Here is a 25,012-nt window from a genome sequence, read left to right on the forward strand (position 1 = left end):
CATATACGTGCAGGTCAGAAGCAAGCCGTTCACCTCTGCAGCAGCTCAGTAGACAGCGATGAAGAAAGGACCTGTAGAGTGTGGCAGGTCTGGAGGCAGATACTCTGATCTTCATTCAGAGCTGTCCACAGAAAACGAGGACAGCATTAAACATCCTGCTCAGTGGTGAAACCTGAGTAAGGCACAATTCTGCAGTTTATTCTCACCGTTAGCCAGAATCCCTCTGCAGAACTTGTTGAAGGAGGGCAGGGAGAAGAGCGGGCTGTAGGTGTCTGACTTCTTCATCAGCAGAGAGATCTCCTGAGCCCAGGTGAGAAGCAGTTTCCTAACATACCAACATAAGACTGTTAAATAGCTGTATCCAACATGTTTCATATGCTGAATCTGGTTTACAGTCATCGTTAGACAGCTAATGAGTTATTTAGCTAAACAGTGAACATTTAGTGATAAAACACTGAGCTGTGTGGGGGGAGAGAACCTGGCCTCAGGGTAAAGATGCTCCCGGGACAGCAGACCTCCGAGAAGACTCAGCAGTGTGCTGAAATGCTTCTTAGTTGCCGTGGTTACAGTGCTGATGACAGCACCATCAAACAGGGAGGGAGAAGACGACGACAAGCTGGATGAGATGAAGTGATCGTGCCTGCAAACAGAGACAGAGGAGGTCATCTGATTAGAGAAGCAGCCATAAAACAGAAGCATCGAGAGACACGAACCGTCCTTTCAGTTTGGTCTGGGAGCCAAAGCTTCACACATCTCTATGTCCTCCACAATTTGTTGTTAGAGTTCACTCATTTATCTTCAGTGACAGAGACAAACTTGATTTTCTTCATTCAGCTAGTTTTACAACACCACCCCTATAATCTTAATCAGGTTTGGGTTTCCACTGTTACTGTTAGAATGTCCCATGACGACCACGTGGACATCTGCTGCGTGTCCTCCAATGTGGTAACATTTCAACGCTTTAACTTGAAGGGTGGGCGTATGACGACACAGGCCCACCACAGCTGAAGCCTAAACTGCCACAGTAGACGTCCACACCAAACCTGGGTCACAGCCAAGAAACCAGTCGGTCTGAACAGGTAGGACGCTGCACCTGAGGGACATTCATCCATCCATTTTATTCCGCTTATGCGGGGGCCGGGTCACGGGGGCAGCAGCCCAAGCAGAGAAGCCCAGACCCCCCTCTTCCCCGCCACCTCCTCCAGCTCATCCAGGGGAACACCAATGCGTTCCCAGGCCAGCCGAGAGATATAATCTCTCCAGCGTGTCCTGGGTCTGCCCCGGGGCCTCCTCCCGGTGGGGCATGCCCAGAACACCTCACCCAGGAGGCGCCCAGGAGGCATCCTCGTCAGATGCCCGAACCACCTCAGCTGACTCCTTTCGATGTGGAGCAGCAGCGGCTCTACCCTGAGCCCCTCCCTCCCCTCCTATCTCTAAGGGAGAGGCCAGCCACCCTTCGGAGGAAGCTCATTTCCGCCGCTTGTATTCATGATCTCGTTCTTTCGGTCACTACCCACAGCTCGTGGCCATAGGTGAGGGTAGGGACGTAGATCGACCGGTAAATTGAGAGCTTCACTTTTACACTCAGCTCCCTCTTCACCACGATGGACCGGTGCAGCGTCTGCATCACTGCAGCTGCAGCCCCAATCCGTCCGTCGATCACCTGCTCCCTTCTCCCATCACTCGCGAACAAGACCCCGAGATACTTGAACTCCTCCACTTAGGACAGGGTCTCGTCCCCGACCCGGAGTGGGCACTCCACCCTTTTCCAGCTGAGAACCATGGCCTCAGATTTGGAGGTGCTGATCCTCATTCCCACCGCTTCACACTCGGCTGCGAACCGTTCCAGTGCGAGCTGGAGGCCCTCACCCGATGAAGCCAACAGAACCACATCATCTGCAAAAATCAGAGATGAGATTCTGAGACCACCAAAGCGAAAGCCCTCCACCACTTGGCTGCGCCTAGAAATCCTGTCCATAAAAATTATGAACAGAACCGGTGACAAAGGGCAGCCCTGGCGGAGCCCATCACCCACCGGGAACGAGTCCGACTTATTGCCGGCAATGCGAACCAAGCTCTTGCAACGGTTGTATAGGGATCGAATGGCCCGTAGCAATGGGCCAGACACCCCATACTCCCGGAGCACCCCCCCCCACAGGACCACAGGACACCCCCCCCCCTCGAATGCCTTCTCCAAGTCTACAAAACACATGTAGACTGGTTGGGCAAACTCCCATGCACCCTCAAGTATCCTCGAGAGGATAAAGAACTGGTCCAGTGTTCCACGACTGGGACGAAAACCGCATTGTTCCTCCTGCATCTGAGGTTCGACTAGCGGACGAACTCTCCTTTCCAGCACCCTGGCATAGACTTTCCCGGGGAGGCTGAGGAGTGTGATCCCCCTGTAGTTGGAACACACCCTCCGGTCTCCCTTCTTAAAGATGGGAACCACCACCCCGGTCTGCCAGTCCAGGGGTACTGCCCCTGATCCCCACGCAACATTGCAGAGACGTGTCAACCAAGACAGCCTTACAACATCCAGAGCCTTCAGGAACTCGGGGCGGACCTCATCCACCCCAGGGGCTCTGCCACCAAGGAGTTGTTTGGATTTTCTTAAATGGCATTCTTCTGTAGCAACAATTTTTTAGAACAGCCACATCGTTCAGACGATGCAGAGAGCTACGAAACGAAATGATCTTCCCTTTTCAGACAGACAAGTCAGTGGTTTTTGGGGGCATTTTACTCCTCCTCCAGAAGACTTAACACTAGAACAGCAAAGGGGATATTCTAATGAACAGGTATATCTGTAACTGTTTGGGTGCCTCTGCACCATCCCTCTGCCCAGGGAGAGTGCGGCACAGCAGGACGCACGACGGATGTAATCCGTGACAATTCTGACCGCGTTGAGGAGGGAAACAAAGCGCTGTCATCGTGGCGGTCAGCGGAGCAGCGGCAGCACACTGGGCCGACGCGGGCTCTCCTGCTCATCATCCGAAAAACCATGAACGTCCAAGCCGATGCCCAACACAGCATCATCTTCCTGACCGTTAGCGTTCCTGCCTGGTTCCAGCTCATCTTCAGCTAACCCATCAACATATTCCATGTGGTCAGCCCAGCTAAATGCAGGGGCATCCACCAGACACTCCTGGTGTTCGGACTAGGACAAAGCTGGGGCCTGTCTTTCCAGGGTCGAGTACCGGAGCTGCAGACAAAACGCACAGGCTTCGGGCTCCGTCAGTGTTCTCCTAGTGTGGACAAACCCCAGACAGATGGGCAGACATCGTAGTGTTTGCTGTCGTGCAAAGAGAAACTGAACCTCTGAGGACGGGTGAACAGTGCAGGCAGCACTAACCACTGCGCACTAACTGCACGGTGGAGGCTAACACCAACACGGACAGTTAAGCCGACCTAACTAGGAGCAGCCCAACTCAGTGAGGTGTAAGAACTGAGGGGTGATTGTGATGTGCAGGTGGGTCTTAAAGGCATGAACAAAGCTTCCTTCAGCCAGGACACGTGGGGGCGTGATATCTCATACTACGGCTAACTAACGGCTCTAATTCAGCATTACTATGACGGTGAGTAGCAATCAGCGAAACAACTGCTTCTACTTATAATAACAGCAGCTACAGGTGGTGGAAGATCTAGAAGGGAAGAATTTTGGTAAAAGGACTTGTAACGGTGGCGTCCTGTTACAGCACCGAGCCTGAGAAAAGGATGTTCTTTCACAAGTGTGCATAAAGGCACGCCGCATGTCTGCTTGATTTATACACCTGTTGCAAGTGGACTGAAAACACCTGAATAAAAAGATTCAGAGGGCGGCCCGTCCCTTTTGTAGTGCATGTCTGCATAACGGAGAATGCTGCAGCGGACATGTGGGTGTATTACCTGGTGCAGTGGGAGTACAGGGAGTAGAGTACGGTGTACTGGATAGCAGGGTAGTAGACAGCCAACTCAGAGTGGACCAGCATCAAATTGTGACTTAGAAGAGCAAAGACGGTCGGCGACAAGGCCCACATCTGGATAAAACACACAGAAAACCACCAATGAACCACAAGAAGATGCAGACACAGACCGTGGACTGAATCTTGTGGCGGTGCAAACAACATCGAAGTGCTGGGTCATACGTTTGAAGAGGTGCAATCTTAAAAACATGTGAAACAATTGCACGAGCGCTGCTGATTGGCTGAGGAAGAATAAAGTGGTCGTGGTAAACCAAGCCCCTCTGGGGTTGTTGGTGCCTGGATCCTGAAGTACAGTGTGTGTGTGGGGGGTGTGATTGTGTACTGTGTGCGTTCCTGTGTGTCTCCATGTTGTGTGAGTGTGAGAGTATTTGTATGTATGTGTGCCTGAGGGTGGGAATGCATGCTTGTATGCTTGTATGCTTGCATACTTCAGGTCAGGTGCTACACTCCACCTGTCTTACAACATCTCAGGCTCCTCGTCCCTGCTGTGGTCCTCCTGGGGGGCCTCTGGGGCCCGGGTGTCCTCCATGCCTGCTTCATGTCCTGGGCAGGGCTGTTATTTATGCATATATTGGTTGTTGCTGTGGTTTCACTGGTCTCACTGTTGTTTCTCTCTCCCCTTCTGTTTAACTGTTTGCCCACTTTCTCTCTTTCTTCTTTTCCATCTAGTCCGTTATAATTTTGATAAGTCAAAATAAAAATACTAATAAACTAAATAAATAAAATATGACTATCAAGTGGTCCGTTATTGGATTTGCTATAATGATCCACTGGGGAAAGTAAATCTTTTGGGCATTTTTTGGCCTTCAGACAACAACTCTGACAGACAGGCAAAAATACATTGTTGGCCTCCTATCTGCAGTACTGTGACATCATCCATCCATCCGCTTCAGCTTCTCCTTTTCAGGTTCGCGGGGGGCGCTGGAGCCTATCCCAGCTGTCATAGGGTGAGAGGCGGGGTACACCCTGGACAGGTCGCCAGTCTGTGGCAGGGCCAACACACAGGGACAGACAACCATTCACACTCACATTCACACCTGTGGGTAATTTGGATTAACCAATTAACCTATCCCCACAAGCTGCATGTCTTTGGATGGTGGGAGGAAGCCGGAGTACCCGGAGGGAACCCACGCAAACACGGGGAGAACATGCAAACTCCACACAGAAAGACCTGATGGTGGAATTGAACTCAGGACCTTCTTGCTGTGCAGCAACAGTGCTAACCACCGTGCTGCCCCACTGTGACACACTGTGTTAATCTTGTGAGTGTGACAGAATGAAACTGTGAGGAATATCAGCATGGCTGTCACGCTGAGTGACGCAGGTTTAACAGACTGAACCCAGCAATGATGCATGTCCCAAAATGCGCTACAGGAACATATCTTCAGATATTAATGAGTGTAAAGTTCATATGAACCAGTCACATCAAAGGAAGGACTGCGACATTAACAACAGACAACGGCTCACCCCAATCAGAGAATTCTTGGTGTTGCCAATGGTGGTGAAGGTGCTGAGGTTGAAGATGATGGTGAACTGGGCTTTTTCCGGCGGTAGGGTGAGGGGAGCAAAAGCAGGGTGCTGGATATTAGGGCAGAGGGTCCCTGGTTTCAGGGGACCCAACGTCTCCATCAAGCTGTTGAGACCACACGCCATCTCGCCCAGCACCATTTTATAAGCTGCCTCCAGTGTTGGGATGTTTTTCAGGCTCAGCAGCGCCTGGTACACGCCGTGCACAGCTGACATGACCTGTGCAGGGGGCACATGGACAGGGATTACACTCATCAACAGAGGAAATGTTCAAATTATCTTCACTCACCAACCTACAAATGAGCCAAGAACACACCGAGTCTGAACTGAACTTCATGCTCCTGCTCTGATATAAATACAACATGTTCTTCTTGGTAGAATCTTAGCTTCTTTCTAAGGTGAAGGCCTTTAGCATTAGCGAGCCACTTGGGTTCAGTATGCAGACTGGAGCGGCCTTGGATTAAATGTGTAAAGTATATGCCGAGCCCATGAAGGTGGTGCAGGAACACTGAGTGAAGCCAAACCTCTTTCTCTTGATGAAAGCGAAGCTTCAGCAGCTGGGAGTCTGGTGCCAACAGCTTCTCTACAAAGGACACGGGCAGCTTGGTGTTGACCTGGTCTACAATCTGAAAGGCAACACGACCTTCATTAACAAATTCCTCACACAACGTCAAAGTCAGGCTAGCTAACTGCTGTAGCAGTCCCAGATTTAACTTTAATCGAAGGTTTATCACAATTGGACAATTTACAGCACTCGACAGCCAGACTGGTAACTGCCACAGAGTCTTACAGAGTCTTAAATGGGGGGGACAGGGGGCTGTTACAGGAAGTCACAATGTTTAGTGCAGAAAAGGACAAAAACTGGTATCTACAACACAGACTGTAAGAAAGCTGCAATCAGCTCATCGCAATTATAATCGTAACAGGTCAAACTACAGCATGAAATATCAGTGCAGGGTTCATTAGACTTTGTCAGTCAGGCTGTGAGCATACTAATGATCTTATTCTATGAGTATATATAAGCCGTTAGGTGACTGTACCAGAGTGAGGAGATTGAGCACTGCCAGGTTGTAGTCTGAGCCACAGGCCTGGCAGCAGTCCAGCTGGTCTAGACCGTAGGCAAGGACAGCCTCCATCAGCTGCCCACAGGGCTCCACGCTGGCCAGCAGCACACCCACGCACTCATTCCCTGCAGTGAGAACGGCCTCGGAGAACTGCACCTGCTTCGCCACAGTCACGCAGGCCAGAACCCGGTTAAGAACCTTTGGAAAGATCAGGAAACAGAACAGTGACTAACGTGATGAAGCCCAGACTGCGAACGTCACAGACTGTAATAATAAAACGTCTTAGAGGCCACAGAAACATTTTGTAACCAATTTGAAATGTAAAGAAATATTTTGGCTTAACTGCCTCGCTACAAATCTGCATCTTTCTTTTAACGGTCAAATTCACACGTGAGAAAAGTTTAATGTGCAGAAACAAAAGAATGAACCTAAATGTCCACGAGGCTCAGCTACTCTGAGTTATGTAAAAGAAGGTGCACTAAACTCTGAGTTTCTGCTTGTTGTGGCTAAAATCAATATCTGTGTCAAATCTGTCATCATCCAACTACCACAGCACGCCGTGCACACTTCAGAGGACCGTCTTATTGGCGAGCTGCTCCTCAGGCTTTCTTAGAACAAACTAAATACTACTGGAAAATAACACTGTGGTAAATATAGTGTGTATTTAAGATCTTCATCAAAGGAAACCTGGAAGATGTGAACACAATGTTCTCAACACATTTTAACAGTAAGTTATTTCCAAACTGCGATCCACAGTGAGTGCTCTCAGAGGTGCGGCTCTTACGTCTGTCACATAGACTTCAGTGATAGGAGGTCCTCTGAAAGGGCTGAATCGCTCTCCGATGCTGCGGACCACTGTGCTGAAAACTCTCAGCAGGGCTGCCAACTTGGGCAACGACACTGAGGGAGGGGGGATATCTTCATCGAGCACCTCTCCTGAGACCACGTGGCTCAGATCCTAAAGAGAGCAAAGAGTCAGCAAAGAGACAAACATATTTAATCTTTATTATCTGGTGAGAGAATCCAATTTTATACCATCAAGGATGTTTGAGGGTTTCCAGTCTGAGCATAAACTGGACCCAGACACACTGGCTCCAGCTTGTTGCACATTTAAATAAAGCCTACTGAACAGTATAGGGTGCAGTGAAGTCTAGTGACTTAAATCTAGCTGATCTACAGAGTGAAGAGTGAGCACAAGTGGTCAGACTGAACTCCCAGGGAGGGAGCAGCTTACAGGTGACACAGAGAGCACCTGGGACACGGGCCAGGTTAAACTCTGCAGGTAGCTGGCTGCTTCTCGTCACTGCACCTTCTAAATAAGTATAACTGGCTGAGAGGCTCGGTGACGTCACCTCGGCATATGCTTCCATATCCTCCAAGAACTGTCCCAGCAACGTGGTGGAGAAGGTCAGGTCGGCCACCCAAAACTGCTCCAGGCTCTGTAACCAGGCTAAGCACAGACAGGGAGAGCAGAGCTGCAGGTAAACGAGCTGAACTGTATTTATGTTTGCACATCAACCCACCCATCCAAACGCGTTACCCACCCATGCAAACGCGTTACTCACCGCTCCTTCAAAACGTGCCGGGAGAATCAGTGAGAGAATATACAGCATGTACATTTTTAACTGTTTTATTCATGAAAAATGAATAAAAAGAACAAACTGTCGAGTTTAATACTACTCTGGGCCATGAAGGATTTTAATCTTAAAATCAATTCTCAGCACTTCTTACAGTAAACAGCCAGTGTAAACTCACGAGGGCTGGAGAGACGGGGCGTGTGGCTGCTGCATTTTGCACAAGTCTAAGGCTGCGTTCACACTGCAGGCGAAAGCGCATCAAATCCGATTTTTTTGACCCTATGTGACCCATATCCGATCATGATGTGACAGTGTGAACGGCACAAATCTGATATTTTCAAATCCGATCTGGGTCACTTTCGTATGTGGTCCTGAATCCGATACATATCTGATGTTTTAGAAAGCTGCTGTTTGATGGTCAAGTCGCATTAAATCCGTCTTTTACGTCACTGACACAAGACAGACGGCGATTATCAGCGCCGGAGAAGACATCGCGAACGCTTCCTGTCCATCCAGTGAAACTGTTGGGAAGACAACGTTGGAGAAACGTGAACATTTTATTTGTTCTGTATAATCTGCAGATTCTGACAGAAATCTGCAACTATCCTTTGAAGCAGCGCTCCTCTAAAACAGCAATAAGGATCATTATTAGGTTATTTACATTATTATGTAAATAACAAAATAACTTAAAGCAAAAATTGGGAAACGTGAAGTCCGAAGTCTTTATATTAAGGTCATCAGTCAAACATACTGTTGCTCTGGGTCTAAACAGAGCGCGTCGTGTGTGGCGTCTTCTTTAGCGCATGCGGCCGCTTTGAGCGTTCACACTAGAGCGCGTTTGCTGTCACATTTTATTTGTAGTGTGAACGAGCAGACAAGAAAATCGGAGTTGAGCATTAAGACCTGCAGTGTGAACGTAGCCTAAGTGTTTTCCCACTGATGTGTATTAAAACACTATTATAATAATCCAAGTCTAAATATCACTCGTGATATTCCTGCAGTGGTGGCAGCAGGACTGGCGACCTTGTTTTATCTCACAGGTGTGCCAATAACAAATCTCTTTTATTCAAATATATTTTTTATAAGTTTCTTAACATCCATTTGTAAGGTTGGAGAGCTTTGCTGAATCCTTTGATGTTACTGCTGATGGAGCCGTGAGTCAGCAGCAAAACAGGTCTGCACTCATCGAGTTAATGATAAAAACAGTCTCTGATCATTTTACGCAGAGCACTAAAGCATGCTGCTGTGTTCAACACTGTAAATGTTTCACCCACATTTGCAACTAAAAGCAGAGCTGCAATGCAAACATATTTAGGAGCAGCTTATGAATAAAAAGTCTGACAACATCAGGCCCACACAGCTGAGGTTCAGTTAAAGACAATGTGTTTCTGTGATCACCATTGAAACCTTCACTTGGAAAAACTGACCTGAAGAAAATTAACCTCGAGCCTCCATGAAGACAGAGTAAAGGTACATTTCTTATAAATTAGTTTAGATTGTGTATACATCTTATTTTAATTTACATAATTCATTAAAAAAGAGAAAAGAAAACATTTTCCTGGAAGTAGCAGAAAAATATATATATCTAAATTAGGGCTGTCATGATTACGTCGACTATCAAAATCATCGACGACTGATTTAATAGTCGACGCGTCGTTTGAAGCTTTGTAAGATCACAAAAGAAGCAGGAACAAGTAGTAGGATTTAAGAGTGTAATAACAGACTGAAACAGAAGATGGCAGCACTGCATGTACAAGGATGCCAGCTGCCGTTAAACCCCGAAGAAGAAGAAGCTGTGTCCCAGAATTCATAGCGCAGCCCAGCTCAGTTTCCAACAATGGCGGCAGCTAGTTAGTTTTAATATTACTCTTATTAATCTTTCTGGGTCACAAAATAAACGTTTAACATATTTTCAGGCGAGAATGTAGCTGTGTAAACCTCAAATATCTGCTCAGTTTATCAAGACACCACATATTTTCAAAAGCGCTCCGACGTTTTCGGAGACGTCTGTTAGCCACTAGCTCGATAGCTAGCCGGGGGCTAGGCTAACTAGAGCCGTGAGAACACCGGACTCCCGGCAAATCGTTTTCAAACCCACCGCCGTCTTTCGCTACTCAGGTTAAACATGATATATAAGTCACTTAGATAACTTAAAAATGTTATTGTTTGGCTTTTTTCAATATTTTATTTGTTCCTGAGTAAATCGGTTTGGCTGAGATTAAAGTTATAGTTTTTACACAGCTGAATAAATGTCAAGCAGACAGCTGATTATCAGAAGTGTGAGATGCTGGAGAATTTACTCCAGTGTCCTGTTATATTTTAGATAGCAAGGAGTTTATTAAACTTCACCGAAACAATCTGCAAATTTCATTAAAATTTAATAAACTATCATCTTGTCTTTATTTTTAGTTAGCACATACCTGAAACACTTAAAGCTGTAAGCTAATGATAGTTATATAAGAGCAGATGCTGCTGGTGCAATAAGCTGTACGTTTTAGTACAGTGGATGATGATCTGATTAGTCGACTAATCGCTAAAATAATCGTTTGTGGCAGCCCTAATTTAAATCTGAATATAATAATCCTTCTGTGTTAACAGTCATTTTTGTTATGTACACATAGAACTTAATGTTATTTATCCATAACTATTGTTGCAGTTCATTACAGTCTGTTTAAACTGTAATGTTTACTGCACTGAGGCTGCTGAGAAACAGTACTTGGTCTCAGGCTGGGTAACACCACACGAATAAACTCCTGAGTACTAACGATGCATTCACTTTGCAAATCAAAACACACAGCTCTCCTCTACATAGCTCAGGGTTAGTATCAGTGACACTGGCCCTGTATGTACAGTATCACTGGGAGTAGCTTTCCTTCTTAATGTGTCCATGAACACAAACATTAAGGCTGTAATTTCTCGTCTCTGAATATTTGCCTTCTTTTTTTAATCCAGGCCAAGTAGCACACTTGGTCCTTACATTTAAACAGCTGCAATAGAATCTAAACTAGATGTGAAAAGGGGGTAAAACCCACTGCTCGGTGTTTCAGTGTGTGAGGCAGGAGGAGTCCCAATGGTGGGAAAATGTGTGAACATGTTGCCTTTTCAATGCTCTTCCTTCCCACTGGGTTATAAATAAGCCTGCTGATGTCAAACAGCTGCAGACGTACTGCCCGCTAACATGCGCTTACTGACCTGAGACTTGTTGGGTGAGTGTCTGCTTCTGTGTGTGGTCAATGTGCCAACCCACCAGGATGTCCACAGTGTCCTGTGAGACAACAGAAGACATCAGGACGGTGGCTGGAAAGATCAGAGATGCTGTGATCTGAAGTTCACCTGTTGGTCTCAGCCATGGAACAATACTCACCCTGAAGTTGGTGCTGAAGACGTGTGGGTAGCAGTGTGCCACCTGAAGAATGCATTTGACACTCTGACAAAGCAGCTCTGGAGTGTCCACGTTTTCAAGGATGGACTGCAGATTGCTCATCACCATCTGAAACACACAGCAGGCCCCATCTACTGTACGTCTCTGCAGGGCTTTGCATCGTCTGCAATAACATTGCTATACACGTCTATGTGATGTGAAATGATATGAATGATGTGGCAACTGGTTACAAATGGACCAAAATATAATAAACACCCGAGGTAGAACATGTGTTTATATGCAACAACACTGCACAGCTCTCTGAAGATTGTTACTGTAGCTACTGTCAAACTAAACTGCAGCTCTTAATTCAAACTGACTGAAAACAACACCCACTAGCATGGCTAACAGCAACCAACCTTATGCATGCTGTGGATTTCAGTGCAGGTGCTGTGAATAGTTTAACAGATTAAGCCTGTACAACCCTCTGCTGTTCCAGCACTAGTATACACAGGCATGTAACATAAGGGTTCTCACACCTACATCATCATCATCATCATCATTAGTAGTATAAATGCAGGCTGACTGGCCCTGGATGTCTGTAGCCTGAAGCTGTAACAGTGAACAGCTGCGTGGTGCTGATGCAGAGACAGGTCAAAATGAACTGGACAGATATTAGAGTTGTACTCGTGAAAAGCATCAGGCCATGTCTTTACCTGCATGATGTGAGAAAAGGCCTTCCTCTCCCCCGCAGCCTCCAAAGCGCGCTGTGCTGCCACCAGGTACAACAGCTTCACCTCATCACGACTGCTTGAATTGAACTTGACAAAGAGCCACTTGAAGATGCGCTCTGCCTCATAGCTGAGTACGGTGCACAGGATACCAAGGCAGGCTGCAGCATCCTGACGCAGCTCCCACAGCATCTTACTGCTAAAAACATCAACACAGGAAAAAACAACTTTAGAGCGGCCTGACTATTATTTCGATCAGCTTGGATGGACAGCATCGGTGCACGGCCATGACTCTGATCGCTCAGACTCTCCACGCAGGAAGCTCTAGGAAGAGTCCTGGTGGTTCCAAACTTGTTCCACATGTGGATGATGGAGGCCACTGTGCTCCTGAGGACCTTCAGTGATGCACAGACTTCCTCAGATCTATCACTCCTACCTCACAGGTCTACAGAGCACTCTCTGGACTTCATGGCTGGGTTTGTGGCGCGATACTGTCAAATATGCGACCTTATATAGACAAGTGTGCACTTTTCCAAATCATGTTCAATCAACTGAAGTCACCACAGATGAACTCCAACAGAGCTGAAGAATGATGTGACAGATGACCAATGGGAACAAGAAGCACCTGAGCTACATTTTGAGGGTCATGGCAACAAAATAACAACCTAAATATGACCTATTTGCAAGAATTTAAAGCTTGTTTTAATTTAAATGTTATTGTTTGGCTTTTTCAGTGTTTTATTTGTTCCTGAGTAAATCGTTTGGCTGAGATTAAAGTTATAATTTTTACACAGCTGATTAAACGTTTAAACATTAACAGTTTAATAAACTATCATCTTGTCTTTATTGTTAGTTAGCACAGACCTTAAACACTTCCAGCTTTAAGCTAATGATAGTTATATAAGAGCAGATGCTGCTGGTGCAACAAGCTGTACGTTTTACATCCAATGGATGATGATCTGATTAGTCGCTTGTGGCAGCGCTACTGAGCAACAGTCTGAGTTTATGTGAATATTTTAATCTCCTTTCTATTTCTACAGCCCTGAGTTATTGAAACTTCCTGTCCTGCCAATGAACCCACGCACCCAGCATCCTCTTACCTCTCATTTAAAATGTCATTCAGAGTGCTAAGGATGGTGTCCAATTGTTTGACCAGAGTCTGTGGAGACAAGACAGAAGTCATTAGGATTACACAGTCTCAGTAATTACTCATTGTTTATCGAACTACAGTCCCCTTTATGTATCAGTCACATCTAGCTAGCTCAAGCTCATATTGTAGCAGCCTTCACATGAAAATATGTCTAAACAATCATGTTGCTAGGCAACTCAGTGTATGGCAGTAGTTGTTTTACGTTAAAACTAAAGTCCCCTGCAGCGCTGCAGGTAAAAGCAGTTATAATGTTTGTGTCCTTTGTTCTCACACACCTCAACATTCAGTATTTAATGAATAAGTCAGGAAAACTGAGACGATTGGGTTTTATCTTAACACAGTTACAGGCCCGAGGGTCGAGGTATTCATAAATACATGAGTACTAGAGCCTACGAAGGACCTTTAGGGAAAGGTAAATCAACAGTCCAAGTGGTCATAAGGTAGCTGGTCAGTTGGGGTGGCTGTAGCTCAGGCGGTAGAGCAGGTTACTGCTGATCTACTGATACTAACCCCAAATTGCTCTCCGATCCATCGGAGTATGAATGTGTGTGACTGTTAGCTAGAAAACACTTAGAAAAATGTGCTTTTGCGAATGGGTGAATGCACAAGTTGTATAAAGCGCTATATAAGAACCAGTCCAGTTACCCTACAGTGTGTGCTGGGAGAAGTAAATATGTAAACACATCGTATAATGTATTCTAATACAGTTTGCTGCACCCTGTGAGTCTGACTACAGTGACGTTGCTGGCTATCACGGATTGAAACACCAGGAAAGTAACCTGACTGACCCCTCTGCTCTCGCCATGGCTGATGAATTCCTTCAGCTGTTTGATTGTAGCCAGCCTCCGGTCACGATCATCTTCCCTGGAGACTCGGCGCAGGAGGTTGGCCAGTCGAGACTCCTCTGAGTGAGCCATTCCTCTGTCTGCAACGACATCCCGACACTCCGAGTGAACAGTTTTTCTCTAACACACATGATCCCACTGCAGCTACACCAGTATATTAGAAAAAACTCAACTACAACCACAGCTGGAATTCCTCAGCATCATTTCTAAAGTATATATTAGGGGTGCAACGATACTCGTATCGATATTGAACCGTTCGATACAGTGCTTTCAGTTCGGTACGCATATGTATCGAACAATACAACATTTTTAATTTATTTTATCAACTTTCCTTCTGACGATGCTGTCTGTGTTGAGCGCTCAGTGGATCTGCGCTCGACAGTGCAGCCTAGGCAGAGTAGTCGAACACAGATTCACTGAGCGCAGGGCAAGCTAGCAAGACAGAAGCTAAGCTCTCCTTGCAACATGGCAAATTGAACCTCCCCCACCCTCATTCAGATCTGGCGTTTGGAACTATTTTGGTTTTCATGTGACGTATGACCCTGAAGGTAAGCGCGTCATGGACTAAAGTAAAACAGCATTTTGGATGTGCCACACAATGCTTAATTACATGGGTGGGAACTAGTGCGTTAGCGCAGTTAGCTCGTTAACGTATTGGCCGTCCAGCCCCACACACGGGGCGATCCGCGGTAGCTCGTTAACGGAGATTTGCCGTGTTGTGGCGTTAACGTCATTTCAGATTAACGCTGACAGCACTAGTGGGAACACAACGAATATGACTGCACATTTACTCCGACATCATCCTAGTGCAAAGACAAGTGGAAGCAGAGAAAAACAACAAGCAGGCATGCTACAAACTTTACCCGAGTCATTTAGACAGCCGTTAGCACATGATTCTCCTTATGGGGACCTGATATGTTTAATATGCTGCTGAGAATATAGCCCAGAAGAAGCGTATAGTATAGCTTTTATTTTGGAAAGAGACATTTCTCTGTAATAAACTCTCTTTTCCAAAGATGAGTGATTTCTCCATCAGATAGATTTATTTTTTATTACTTTGTTGTTTCAGCAACATTAAATTTAAAAACTGTACTTTTGAGTTAAAATACATATTTATAATTTTAATAAATGACAAATTAAAAAAGCATGAACATTTTTTTTGTATCGAAAAAATATCGAACCGTGACACCAAAGTATCGAACCGAACCATGAATTTTGTGTATCGTTGCAGCCCTAGTATATAGATGTAACTACTGCAGAAAACATGTTGGGAACATGCTCTTTAGACACAAGCTAAAGCTGTTAATTAGCTGGCTCTCTACATCCTCTAGCAGACCATTACATGGGGAAACCATTTGAATACAAGCGCGCCGATCCACACAGGTGTGCACACAGGTGTTCACTGTTCGTAGACTTAAATCACACCTTTCTTGGCTGCTACTTCAAAGCACATTGTGCGCTGTCTGTCCTGCGTGCTGCACAACAACATTCAATATTTAGTATTTACTGCTGTTTACACTTAGCTAGATTAATGCAATGGTGTTGTGTATAGTATGTTGCTTTGTTTTGTTTTTTTTGCTTGTTTTCTATTCTTTTTCTCTCAACAGGTGATCCCGGAGATATTTTTTCCCCCCCTTTCTCACTGTCCCTCTCCCCTTCTGTTTTTCTTTTCCTTCCTCTTTCTTTCTCCCTTTCCTATCCCTCACTCATGTCTGTCCCGTCTGTAACAACTGAAAATAAAATAAATAATAAAAACAAAGGTCGATCAAATGAACCAATACGGCAATGCCATGATGATCCATTTGGCAAAATAAATCCATTGGGTATCCTTGTTGGTCTTCAGACAACAATTCTGACGGCTAAAGAACCAAATGGGACAGGCGAAAAAAAAAAAAAAAAAAAAGACACAAGCTAAAGCTGTTAATTAGCTAGTCAGAGCCTAGTGTTCCCATGAAAACTGGGTAGGAACTGCAAGGAAACCATTTCTCCACTCGTGTTAGAGTGGAAACTTCTGGCATTACCTTTTTCCAGCTGTCAGTGAATGACTCAGGCAAACCCGATCTGAACACAACGCGAGCTTATTTTTCTAAGCTAACTTTGAACCCGCGTTGAACGTGTGCTTCAGCATGCATTTGCTGCACCACTTACCCTGCGATTTCCTCATGTCCTTTGAAGCTAGAGCACGGTTTCCATGCTTAAAAGGAATCAAATCCGTTGTCAAGTCATCTGGCCTCAGCTCTTGCCCCAGCGACTTCCAATCAAACGTAGTATCACAGACACCTTGACCAGCTTCATATCCACCTAAGAGACATTTCATAGAAAGGCCAAGTACACATAAGCTGCACTATTCAAATACGATGTGTTTTTGTTCATGTAAACAGCCTTTTTACTACTTGGTTTAACCAACAAGTGAAACTAACGGAGTCAAAGAGGAGCTGACCTGCAGAAGAAGATAAATTATTCTTTTCAACATTTCACTTTAATTAGAAATCTGCATATTTGCTTCTTCGTTTGTCTTTAGACGTGTCAGTGACTAGAAATGAAAATCTGCAGTTAACATGAATGATGGGAGTTTAACTTGAAATTTTGACCCTGAAACTGGAAAATGTGGAAAGTGGGGCAAAAAGCTTCCCTTTTGGGTTATTTTCAGCCAAAGTCTAAGTAAGAAATAAGAGTTTCAGCTTAACCACAGGCCTCACCCTCTTCCTGATGGGTATCTGCAGCAGCATAGACATTACTGGGCACTGCTGGCTGTTCAGGGCAACTGGAGGCCAACACGTCGTACAGTGGTCCTGAACCAAACTCTCTAGACTTCACCTCGTCCTGGCTGGATGACACACTGTTAACTCTACGGATAAAACAAACACAGACAAAAGAAAAAGACCACCAATGTCACAGCTGACTCTTGATCTAACTCTGAACTCATCCCATTACTACCAGTTTAATACTAATGAATGTCACAGTTCAACTGGAAAGTTTCAGTGCGTGACTAATGAAACTTTCAACTGCAATGATACCACAGGTTAGAGCGTATGAGCTACAGGTGTACTGTAGTGATTCAAGCAAGTGCCACTGCTCAATCACAATCACAGGTGGCAGAGTGTTCAGGTAAACATCGAACTAGTGTCCAGATGAGTCGTATAAAGTAAAGATAAACCACAAGGGACTGTATGAAAAGCATGTGGTGCATATTCCAACTTATTGGGCAACTTTTTTAAGGGTAAACAGTCTATTGCATTTTTAATACAGCAGAGGGAACAACTGCATTAATCACATGGTATAATACTTACATCACATCATGGCATACTGTTAATCAGAAAGAATACAAACAAAAATAATCAACACAAACGTCATCATTTCGCTGTTGCATCCTCTCACAAAACATGAAGTGTTGCTTCGACATAACTGGTTGACTCAGTATTAGTGTCAGCTTAAACGCCATTGTTTAATCATTAACAGCAACATTTAAATCTCACTTAGTCAACTAACCAGAAAAAGTCACTAAGGATGGCAAATGAAGCAAGACACCAAACAAAATAAAAACACACTAAAGCAGGAAGTAAAAATAAACTATTTAGCTGGCAATTCTGTGTATGTGGTGCAGTGCTGCTCGGTAACCAGGCCTACATGGTAACTGCACTGGTTCTTATATTACAGGGTTTTACTCTACTGGAGCACTCGAGGTGCTTTATACAACATGCCTCATTCACCCATTCACACACAGATACTCCGATGTTTGCATCAGAGAGCAACTTGTGGTTAGTATGTTGCACAAGGATTAATTTGGCATGCAACCTGGAGTAACTGGGATGAAACCACCAACCACCCAGTTAGGCGATGACCTGGTCTACCTGAACTACAGCCACGCCAGAAATGAAAGGCTAACATTAGATTAGTTTAATGCCCAAGAAAGAACTGATGAACAGACTGTCAGTTTTGTTGTCATACTACTTTAATCGTTTAGAAATTCTTTGCAAACAGATGCAAATCAGGCCTACCCCCCACCCCTACTAAAACAGGAGCAATAACCTGCTGCTGAGCCCATTCTGCAGTCTTCATTTAGTGTGTGACTACAACAACAGGCACCTGACGCTGTTCGCACGTCTCACACACACCCAAAATACCCCGGGTCGACACGGGAGTATGGAAACATGGATCCCGTCTCTTACAGAAAGCTGCAGTGAGCCGCATTTCAAAACTAAGTGAGGCCTTCGGGCAGCTGCCACGCTCACAGCCAGCAATGACATCTCCTCTTTACTCATTGCCCAGTTAGTTATTATAACGTCAACAGGTTAAAAAACCAACACCATCGTACACCTTTCTGTGCAGAAGCTGTAAAAAACGTATCCGGAAGTTATCTGAGGAGTTGATAACATTGCTTTGGGTAGTCTTTCCCATTAGCTAACCATATGTAGCCAGCGCGAAGACCCACAGCTCACAAACGCTTTGAGCTACCTTGTGTTTAATTTTAAATATCGCTCATCAGTAAAATACATAAAAGATCAGTATTATTATTTTTTAACTGGCGTGCTTTTGTACCAAAGCCTCACAGTTGATTAGCCATTAGCGTTAGCTTGTTAGCAGCGACAGTCCACGACACAGGCTCGTCAAAAGCAAGCCCTACATTTACCGTGGGTCAGTCTATACTGCGTAAACAAGATGGTTTTATGGTTCTCAAGACAGTGCAGTTACGGTCTGTTAGTACTAAGCGTTTAAGCACAAACAAACAGTGCTTCCCTCCATGTGGCCCCAGCTGAACACAACAGCGAGCCGTAGGCCCACGGAGCACCAACCTGGACTGCCAGTCGTTCCAGTGTGGCCGCAGTTTGTGGGCGCCGCTGAGCCGAGACCCTGTGGCTTTACGGCTCATTACCTTTTAGAGCGCTGCATGACCTACTGTCAGCGGTAACTTATCTCTCCGCGACGTTACTTTTCTCTATTATGCTTTATCAAACCTCACAAATAGGTTAGCAACTTCTTGTTACAGCTAGCTTACGGCACTCCTTCTTCTTTATGTTTTTTTGGCAGTTGTCAAACTAAAGAACGTGCATTACCGCCACCTAGCCGGATTCTAAGACAATTACCCCAAATTCTTAGGACCAAATTCATTTGCCTGAATAAATGACAATATTACGTTATTGAATACGTTTGCAGAAAGTCTCGTACACTTTAATCTGTGTGTCTCTACGCCACATGTTTATTCTTTGGCGTATTTTTTAAACTGTGATCAAAGCTGAGCAATGATATAAGTGACACATCTCTCCTGTTTCTTCTGTATCCATAATCCTAAACAAAGGAATTTACTAATAATAATAATATCTTTATTGTCAAAAAAATCTAACAAAATCTGATGCAACCCTATGACTGCAAACATCTTTAAAGGCTTAAAATATGTCTGTAAAAATACAACAGCAAATAAATAAATAAATAGAGTAGAAGGTCTATAACTATGCATAAAAGTCTCTAAAAAGTAACCTTAAAAATGTCTGACAACTTTGTACTTCTGTGTGCTTGCTGGTGGTACTTTGTAACCAGGGGTGGGTCGAGTATCCAAAACTTGTACTCAAGTAAGAGTAGCATTACTTTAAAATATTATTACTCAAGTAAAAGTGAAAAGTAGTCGTCAAAAAAGTTACTCAAGTAAGAGTAAAAAAGTACTTGGCGAAAAGACTACTCAAGTAGCGAGTAACTGTTTGAAATGTCCGATTTATTTTATAAATAAATGTTATCAGACAAACAAAAATAAATAAATATACAAATTTTAGTATTTTCAAAAGGAATATATGTAAAAACATCAACAAAATAAGGCACAACAATTCTAATTTACAGATTTCAGTTTTTCACAACACAAAGCTTTTTTTCACCAATACCTGCAGTAAATAATATAAACATATAAACAAACAATTTCCAGTGACAAGATATGCTGTAAACTTTATGTTCATTTTTGCTCCAAATGGCACAGCAGCCTCAGAGAAAACAGAACGAGGCATCTTCATCATATGTTCATACAGGCAGCTCAGTTTACCATGAGTTGTATGGGTGTGCATCTATTTCTGCATATTTAGCAAAAATGTGCCATTTCTTCACTCAGTGAGGTGATGGTTCAGCTTCAGCAGCAGTTTGCTCTCAAGGTTCTCTCCAGCTCTGAGTCTAGGTGATGTCTGGTGAAGTGGAGACCTGTGGAAAGATGTAAGGTTTTCAAAAGAATTAGGTCTGATCATTATAGTGCTGTATACACTGCCAAGCTGCGGATATTTGTTTGGAGCTAGCCTCCAAAAGCTGGCCATACACTGTGCGATTTTTGGCCCATTTTGAGCCGATTTTTCAGTCGTGCAACCGTTTTGGGGATCGGCCGTGTTTTGCCTTAATTGTGTGTGCATCGTGTAGTTTACATGGGGTAACGAAAAGCAGTTAACACCTCACGACCAGCTCCCAATCATCAATCGTATGGTCGCATGATAATCAAACCTGTTTGAAATCCTGTCGCCCCTCAACGCAGCCTCTCACACACAAACACAGAAATGAAAGAGAAAAGGTGGAGCAGCACGGCAGTGCAGTGTGTGATCTGGACACAAGAGATGGAGGCACAACTTGTAGGATGAGGCAAGCTCATCCGAGTACGTAAGCGTAGAGCTGCCATCCAGGCAAAAGAAAAACACAGTTATATCATGTTATAACGTGAAAAGTTTATTGTTCTAACAATATACTTTTCATGTTCGTGCAATATAATATTTATATTGTATGAACGTGATAATTATGTATATTGTAATAACGTGATATTATATATGTATATATATATATATATCTATATATATATATATATATATATATAGATATATATATATAGATATATATATATAGATATATATAGATATATATATATCTATATATATATATACTGACAGTATTTGTCAGTATATATACATATATATATATAGCTATATATATATATATAGATATATATATATATAGATATATATATATATATCTATATATATATATAGATAGATATATATAGCTATATATATATATATATAGATATATATATATCTATATATATATCTATATATATATATATATATATATAGATATATATATATATATTGATATAGATATATATATATCTAAATATATATATATCTATATATATATATATCTATATATATATATAGATATATATATATAATATCACGTTATTACAATATAAATATTATATATATATACTGACAGTATTTGTCAGTATATATATATATATATATATATATATATATATATACTGACAAATACTGTCAGTATTTGTCAGTATATATAGTCAGTATATATAGTCATAGCTAGCCTCTATATATATATTATCAGTATATATAGAGGCTAGCTCCAAACATATATATATATACTGACAAATACTGTCAGCCTCTGGGTGGTATCAGTGATGGTGGCTGGTACTAATGCAGATAGATACCAAACACAGGCTGCGGTTTAACAGGGACACTTGGGCACTTGATTATCCAAAGTTTTTATCCTATAGTGTCTATAAATTTATGACAGTGTCATGTGTAAGCATTGTAACATAATGTTTTACATACAATCTTAAAGAATATGCAAACCATTTTAACTGTATGCCCAGCGAACTAGTACTGACCACTGACACATAGTTGCACCTGGTTGACACTGAATGCAGAAAGCATTCAGACTTTTGAAACACACATGCATAAATATATATAAACAACATTTTTTTCTGTCTGGCTGCTTATTGTATTATGCAAATCATATCTGCTGAATAAGAAAATGAACTAATAAAATACATGCTGATTTTACATAAACCTAAACTCAGGTGTGTGGTGACCTGCGCCTATTCAAACGTTTTCTTATTTGCATGCACACGACCTGAGTGAGTGAATGAGTGTGTGGGGCCCCACACTCAGCTGAAAACAAACGGAGACAGAGCCTTCTGTTCAGTGGCCTCCAGACTCTGGAACGTTTCTCTCTTCCTTTCGATTTGAGACTCTGTGATCTCTTTAAAAGATGAGTTAAAAACAAATGTTTTAAATCTGCTTTCTATTAATTTTGCTTGTTTGTTTTTTTTCATTGTTGGGTCTTGTGAAGCACTTTGTGATTTTATATCTTGAAAGTTGCTATATAAATAAAATTTTACTTACTTACTTACTTATTTAATATATACAGTCTACTATACAGTTTAAAGTGTCGTATCAAGTAAAAAGCAACTAAAGAAGAAACTAATGGAAAAGACAACAATTTCTTAACCCTGAGATGTATTTTTATTTTTCTATCGTTAATTTTTCAAATTTTTAGGTTTTAATGAACGCCTTCTGTTTCTATACATAAATTATTCAGTTTGTTCTTTTATAAAAATTATTTTACAATAAATGGTTACTTGTTTACTGCTATAGTTTAGGACACTGACATAGTATAGTCTCTGGTATAGTGCGCACACTGTTCACTGTTATAGTCTGCTCAGAGCGCTACGCTTCCACTGCTGTAGATATACTCACAGGACTCTGTAGATCTGTTACCACACACCAGCACATCTGTATATTTGTTCATAGTACATCTCTATATCTGCCCATCTGTATAGCAATATAGAACATCTGTATGCTATACAGATCATCTGTACATCTGTACATTTGTCTGTAGTTCATTTGTATATTTGGTCTCTCTGTACATAATCTGTTCATAACTATTGCCCCATTTATACTACTCTTATCTGTATATATCAGTATATCCATACATTTGCCCGTAGTACATCTGTATATTTGCTTAACTTAACTGTATAATTGCTCTTATTGCACTTCTAATTAGATGCAAACTGTATTTCGTTACACTGTATTTATACATGTGTAATGACAATAAAGTCGAATCCTAATCCTAAAGATACCACACATAAATAAATTCAAGTTATGTGTTGTTTGTTCCACCATTAATGATTATGATTGATTACACTGATGACACTGAACGCTAATGATGAGGTAATGAGGTTCAACATGATTTTTATCTAAAACCTGTTTTTTTTTTTTTTTTTACTTGAGCAAAAGAAATTAGTTTTAATCCGCGTCAGTCTTATAACAAAGTCATGGGGTTGAAAAATGTTATTAACCCTTTAAAAACGGTCGGAGCAGACACGCTCCATTTTGCGTAACTACTTGTAAATCCCGGTAGCTCTGCAACCACGTGAGCTAGTGCAATAATTGTTTTGCATATGAAACCGGAGGAGTTGTACTTACATCTTATGCCATCAGCTTGTCCTCGGTCACAGTTTCCTTCCACATATAACTTTGCAAAAACTGCATAAAAAGCACTTGCAGCAACAAAAACATAATATTCCAGAAACACGCTTTGCCGATCCGATCAGCTGTTCATAACACTTCCTACTCCATCAGCGCGAACTATCACATGTCCGCCTTGACCTGCCCGAAACCGGAAGTGACGTCATTTTGCGGAAATGTAGTTTTTTTTTACCATCGTGGCCTCATGAGCCTATACTGGTGTTTTTAAAAGTTATGTTTGACTTTATGACTTTCTGTGTGGTTTCTGGGATGCTTAGGACTCATATTGCACTGCTGGAAATAGTTTATTTTGATGCATATGCTGCTTTTTTGCAAATTTGCATTATAATATTTATTTTTGTTTTTCCTGCAGTGTATAAAAATTGGTGTATTTCAAAAATAAAACTATGAAGACACTCAAAATAAATTTCCTGTGGTGGGAAACTAGTTTGTGCAACTTTTTTGTATTTACAGTTTTGAGGGATAAGCCTCTTAAATTTCTCTAACTAGAAATATATGTTAAAAAAACAAAAACGATTTTCAATTTTTTTGTAGTTTATTGCACTTTTTTGCAATTTATGTAATTACTATGCACTTAATGCATACATATTATTAAAATCTGGGTTATAATGGTTGTATTGATGTATAGCAACTTGAAATGCTCCCAAAAATGGCTCCACAGCATGTAAACATATAATATAAGCTCTGGCGGACTTGGTTCTATGGTAGGTCTTAAAGGGTTAAAATCAAATCATCATGAGAAAAGAACGCCTTTAAAGTTCATCCAGTAAACACAAAGGACTGATCATCCTACTGAGTGTAGTCAGCTACTTTGCTTACATGACAGATAAATAGACAAAGAAGCCAGTTGAAAAATGACACTTCGGGTAGATGTGTGAATGGAAAAACTGAAAACTTCTTATCTACTTTTGACCACATTTGCCTGTGAACTCACAGTAGGCACAGTATCTACTCAGTAAGAAAACGAACTGATTAAATGCTGCTCATGCATGGCTGGAGGCTGAGGTCAGTTTAAAGTGATGTCACTACAGAGATATTTCCATCACACATCCTGATGCTCTCTAAGAACTGATGAGGCAGCTTTAAGTTTCAGTCAAAAACAAGACTTTAATTTAGGAGGACGGTTTGAAGCACCCGGGCTGGATTCAGCAGCTGTGAAAGGAAGAAGAATTTGTGATCATCATCAGCTGGAAATTAAACTGTGTTGGAACTTCATGTGAAGCTGTCTGTTCTTTTCTTTCCTGTCCTCATATGTGTCATGGCTTACTACGGTCAACAAATATGCATCATCAGGGTCACATTTGTGGAGGGTGGTGTCATTTAGTGAACTGACCATTAAACATGATATGTGTAATATTATAATAATACAGTAAATTCAGCATGGCAGTGTGTGTTTTATTAGGATTAGGAAAGCTTCAGTGATCTATGTGGTTATTAAAGAAACCTTGCTCACTGTGGTGTATTGTGTTTATCATTTAATCAGACTTCAGCAT

At 42.6% G+C, this 25,012-nt stretch overlaps 1 protein-coding gene across 6 annotated transcripts in view; it reads right to left on the reverse strand.

Moving 5' to 3' along the window:
• smg1 (SMG1 nonsense mediated mRNA decay associated PI3K related kinase) overlaps window positions 1–19,249 on the reverse strand; it is a 65,090-nt gene extending 45,841 nt beyond the window's left edge. For 4 of the 6 annotated variants that reach the window (XM_085157040.1, XM_085157037.1, XM_085157039.1 and 1 more), the window contains exons 1-17: window positions 19,011–19,249; window positions 16,917–17,065; window positions 16,366–16,518; window positions 14,161–14,297; window positions 13,323–13,381; window positions 12,208–12,421; window positions 11,495–11,620; window positions 11,323–11,395; window positions 7,906–8,003; window positions 7,338–7,511; window positions 6,530–6,751; window positions 6,014–6,115; window positions 5,430–5,708; window positions 3,886–4,016; window positions 479–640; window positions 207–325; window positions 34–121 (exon numbers count right to left, since the gene is read on the reverse strand). In XM_085157040.1, the coding sequence (XP_085013166.1) occupies window positions 34–121; window positions 207–325; window positions 479–640; window positions 3,886–4,016; window positions 5,430–5,708; window positions 6,014–6,115; window positions 6,530–6,751; window positions 7,338–7,511; window positions 7,906–8,003; window positions 11,323–11,395; window positions 11,495–11,620; window positions 12,208–12,421; window positions 13,323–13,381; window positions 14,161–14,297; window positions 16,366–16,518; window positions 16,917–17,065; window positions 19,011–19,087 (2,363 nt within the window). In that variant the 5' untranslated portion in view covers window positions 19,088–19,249. Of the gene's footprint in view, window positions 1–33; window positions 122–206; window positions 326–478; window positions 641–3,885; window positions 4,017–5,429; window positions 5,709–6,013; window positions 6,116–6,529; window positions 6,752–7,337; window positions 7,512–7,905; window positions 8,004–11,322; window positions 11,396–11,494; window positions 11,621–12,207; window positions 12,422–13,322; window positions 13,382–14,160; window positions 14,298–16,365; window positions 16,519–16,916; window positions 17,066–17,507; window positions 17,524–19,010 lie in introns of those variants that run through there. The other 2 variants (XM_085157042.1, XM_085157041.1) reach the window with 2 other exon arrangements.
• Window positions 19,250–25,012: the final 5,763 nt, after the last annotated feature.

This window comes from Neolamprologus multifasciatus, chromosome 4 (assembly GCF_963576455.1).
Source record: "Neolamprologus multifasciatus chromosome 4, fNeoMul1.2, whole genome shotgun sequence".
NCBI lineage: Eukaryota > Metazoa > Chordata > Actinopteri > Cichliformes > Cichlidae > Neolamprologus > Neolamprologus multifasciatus.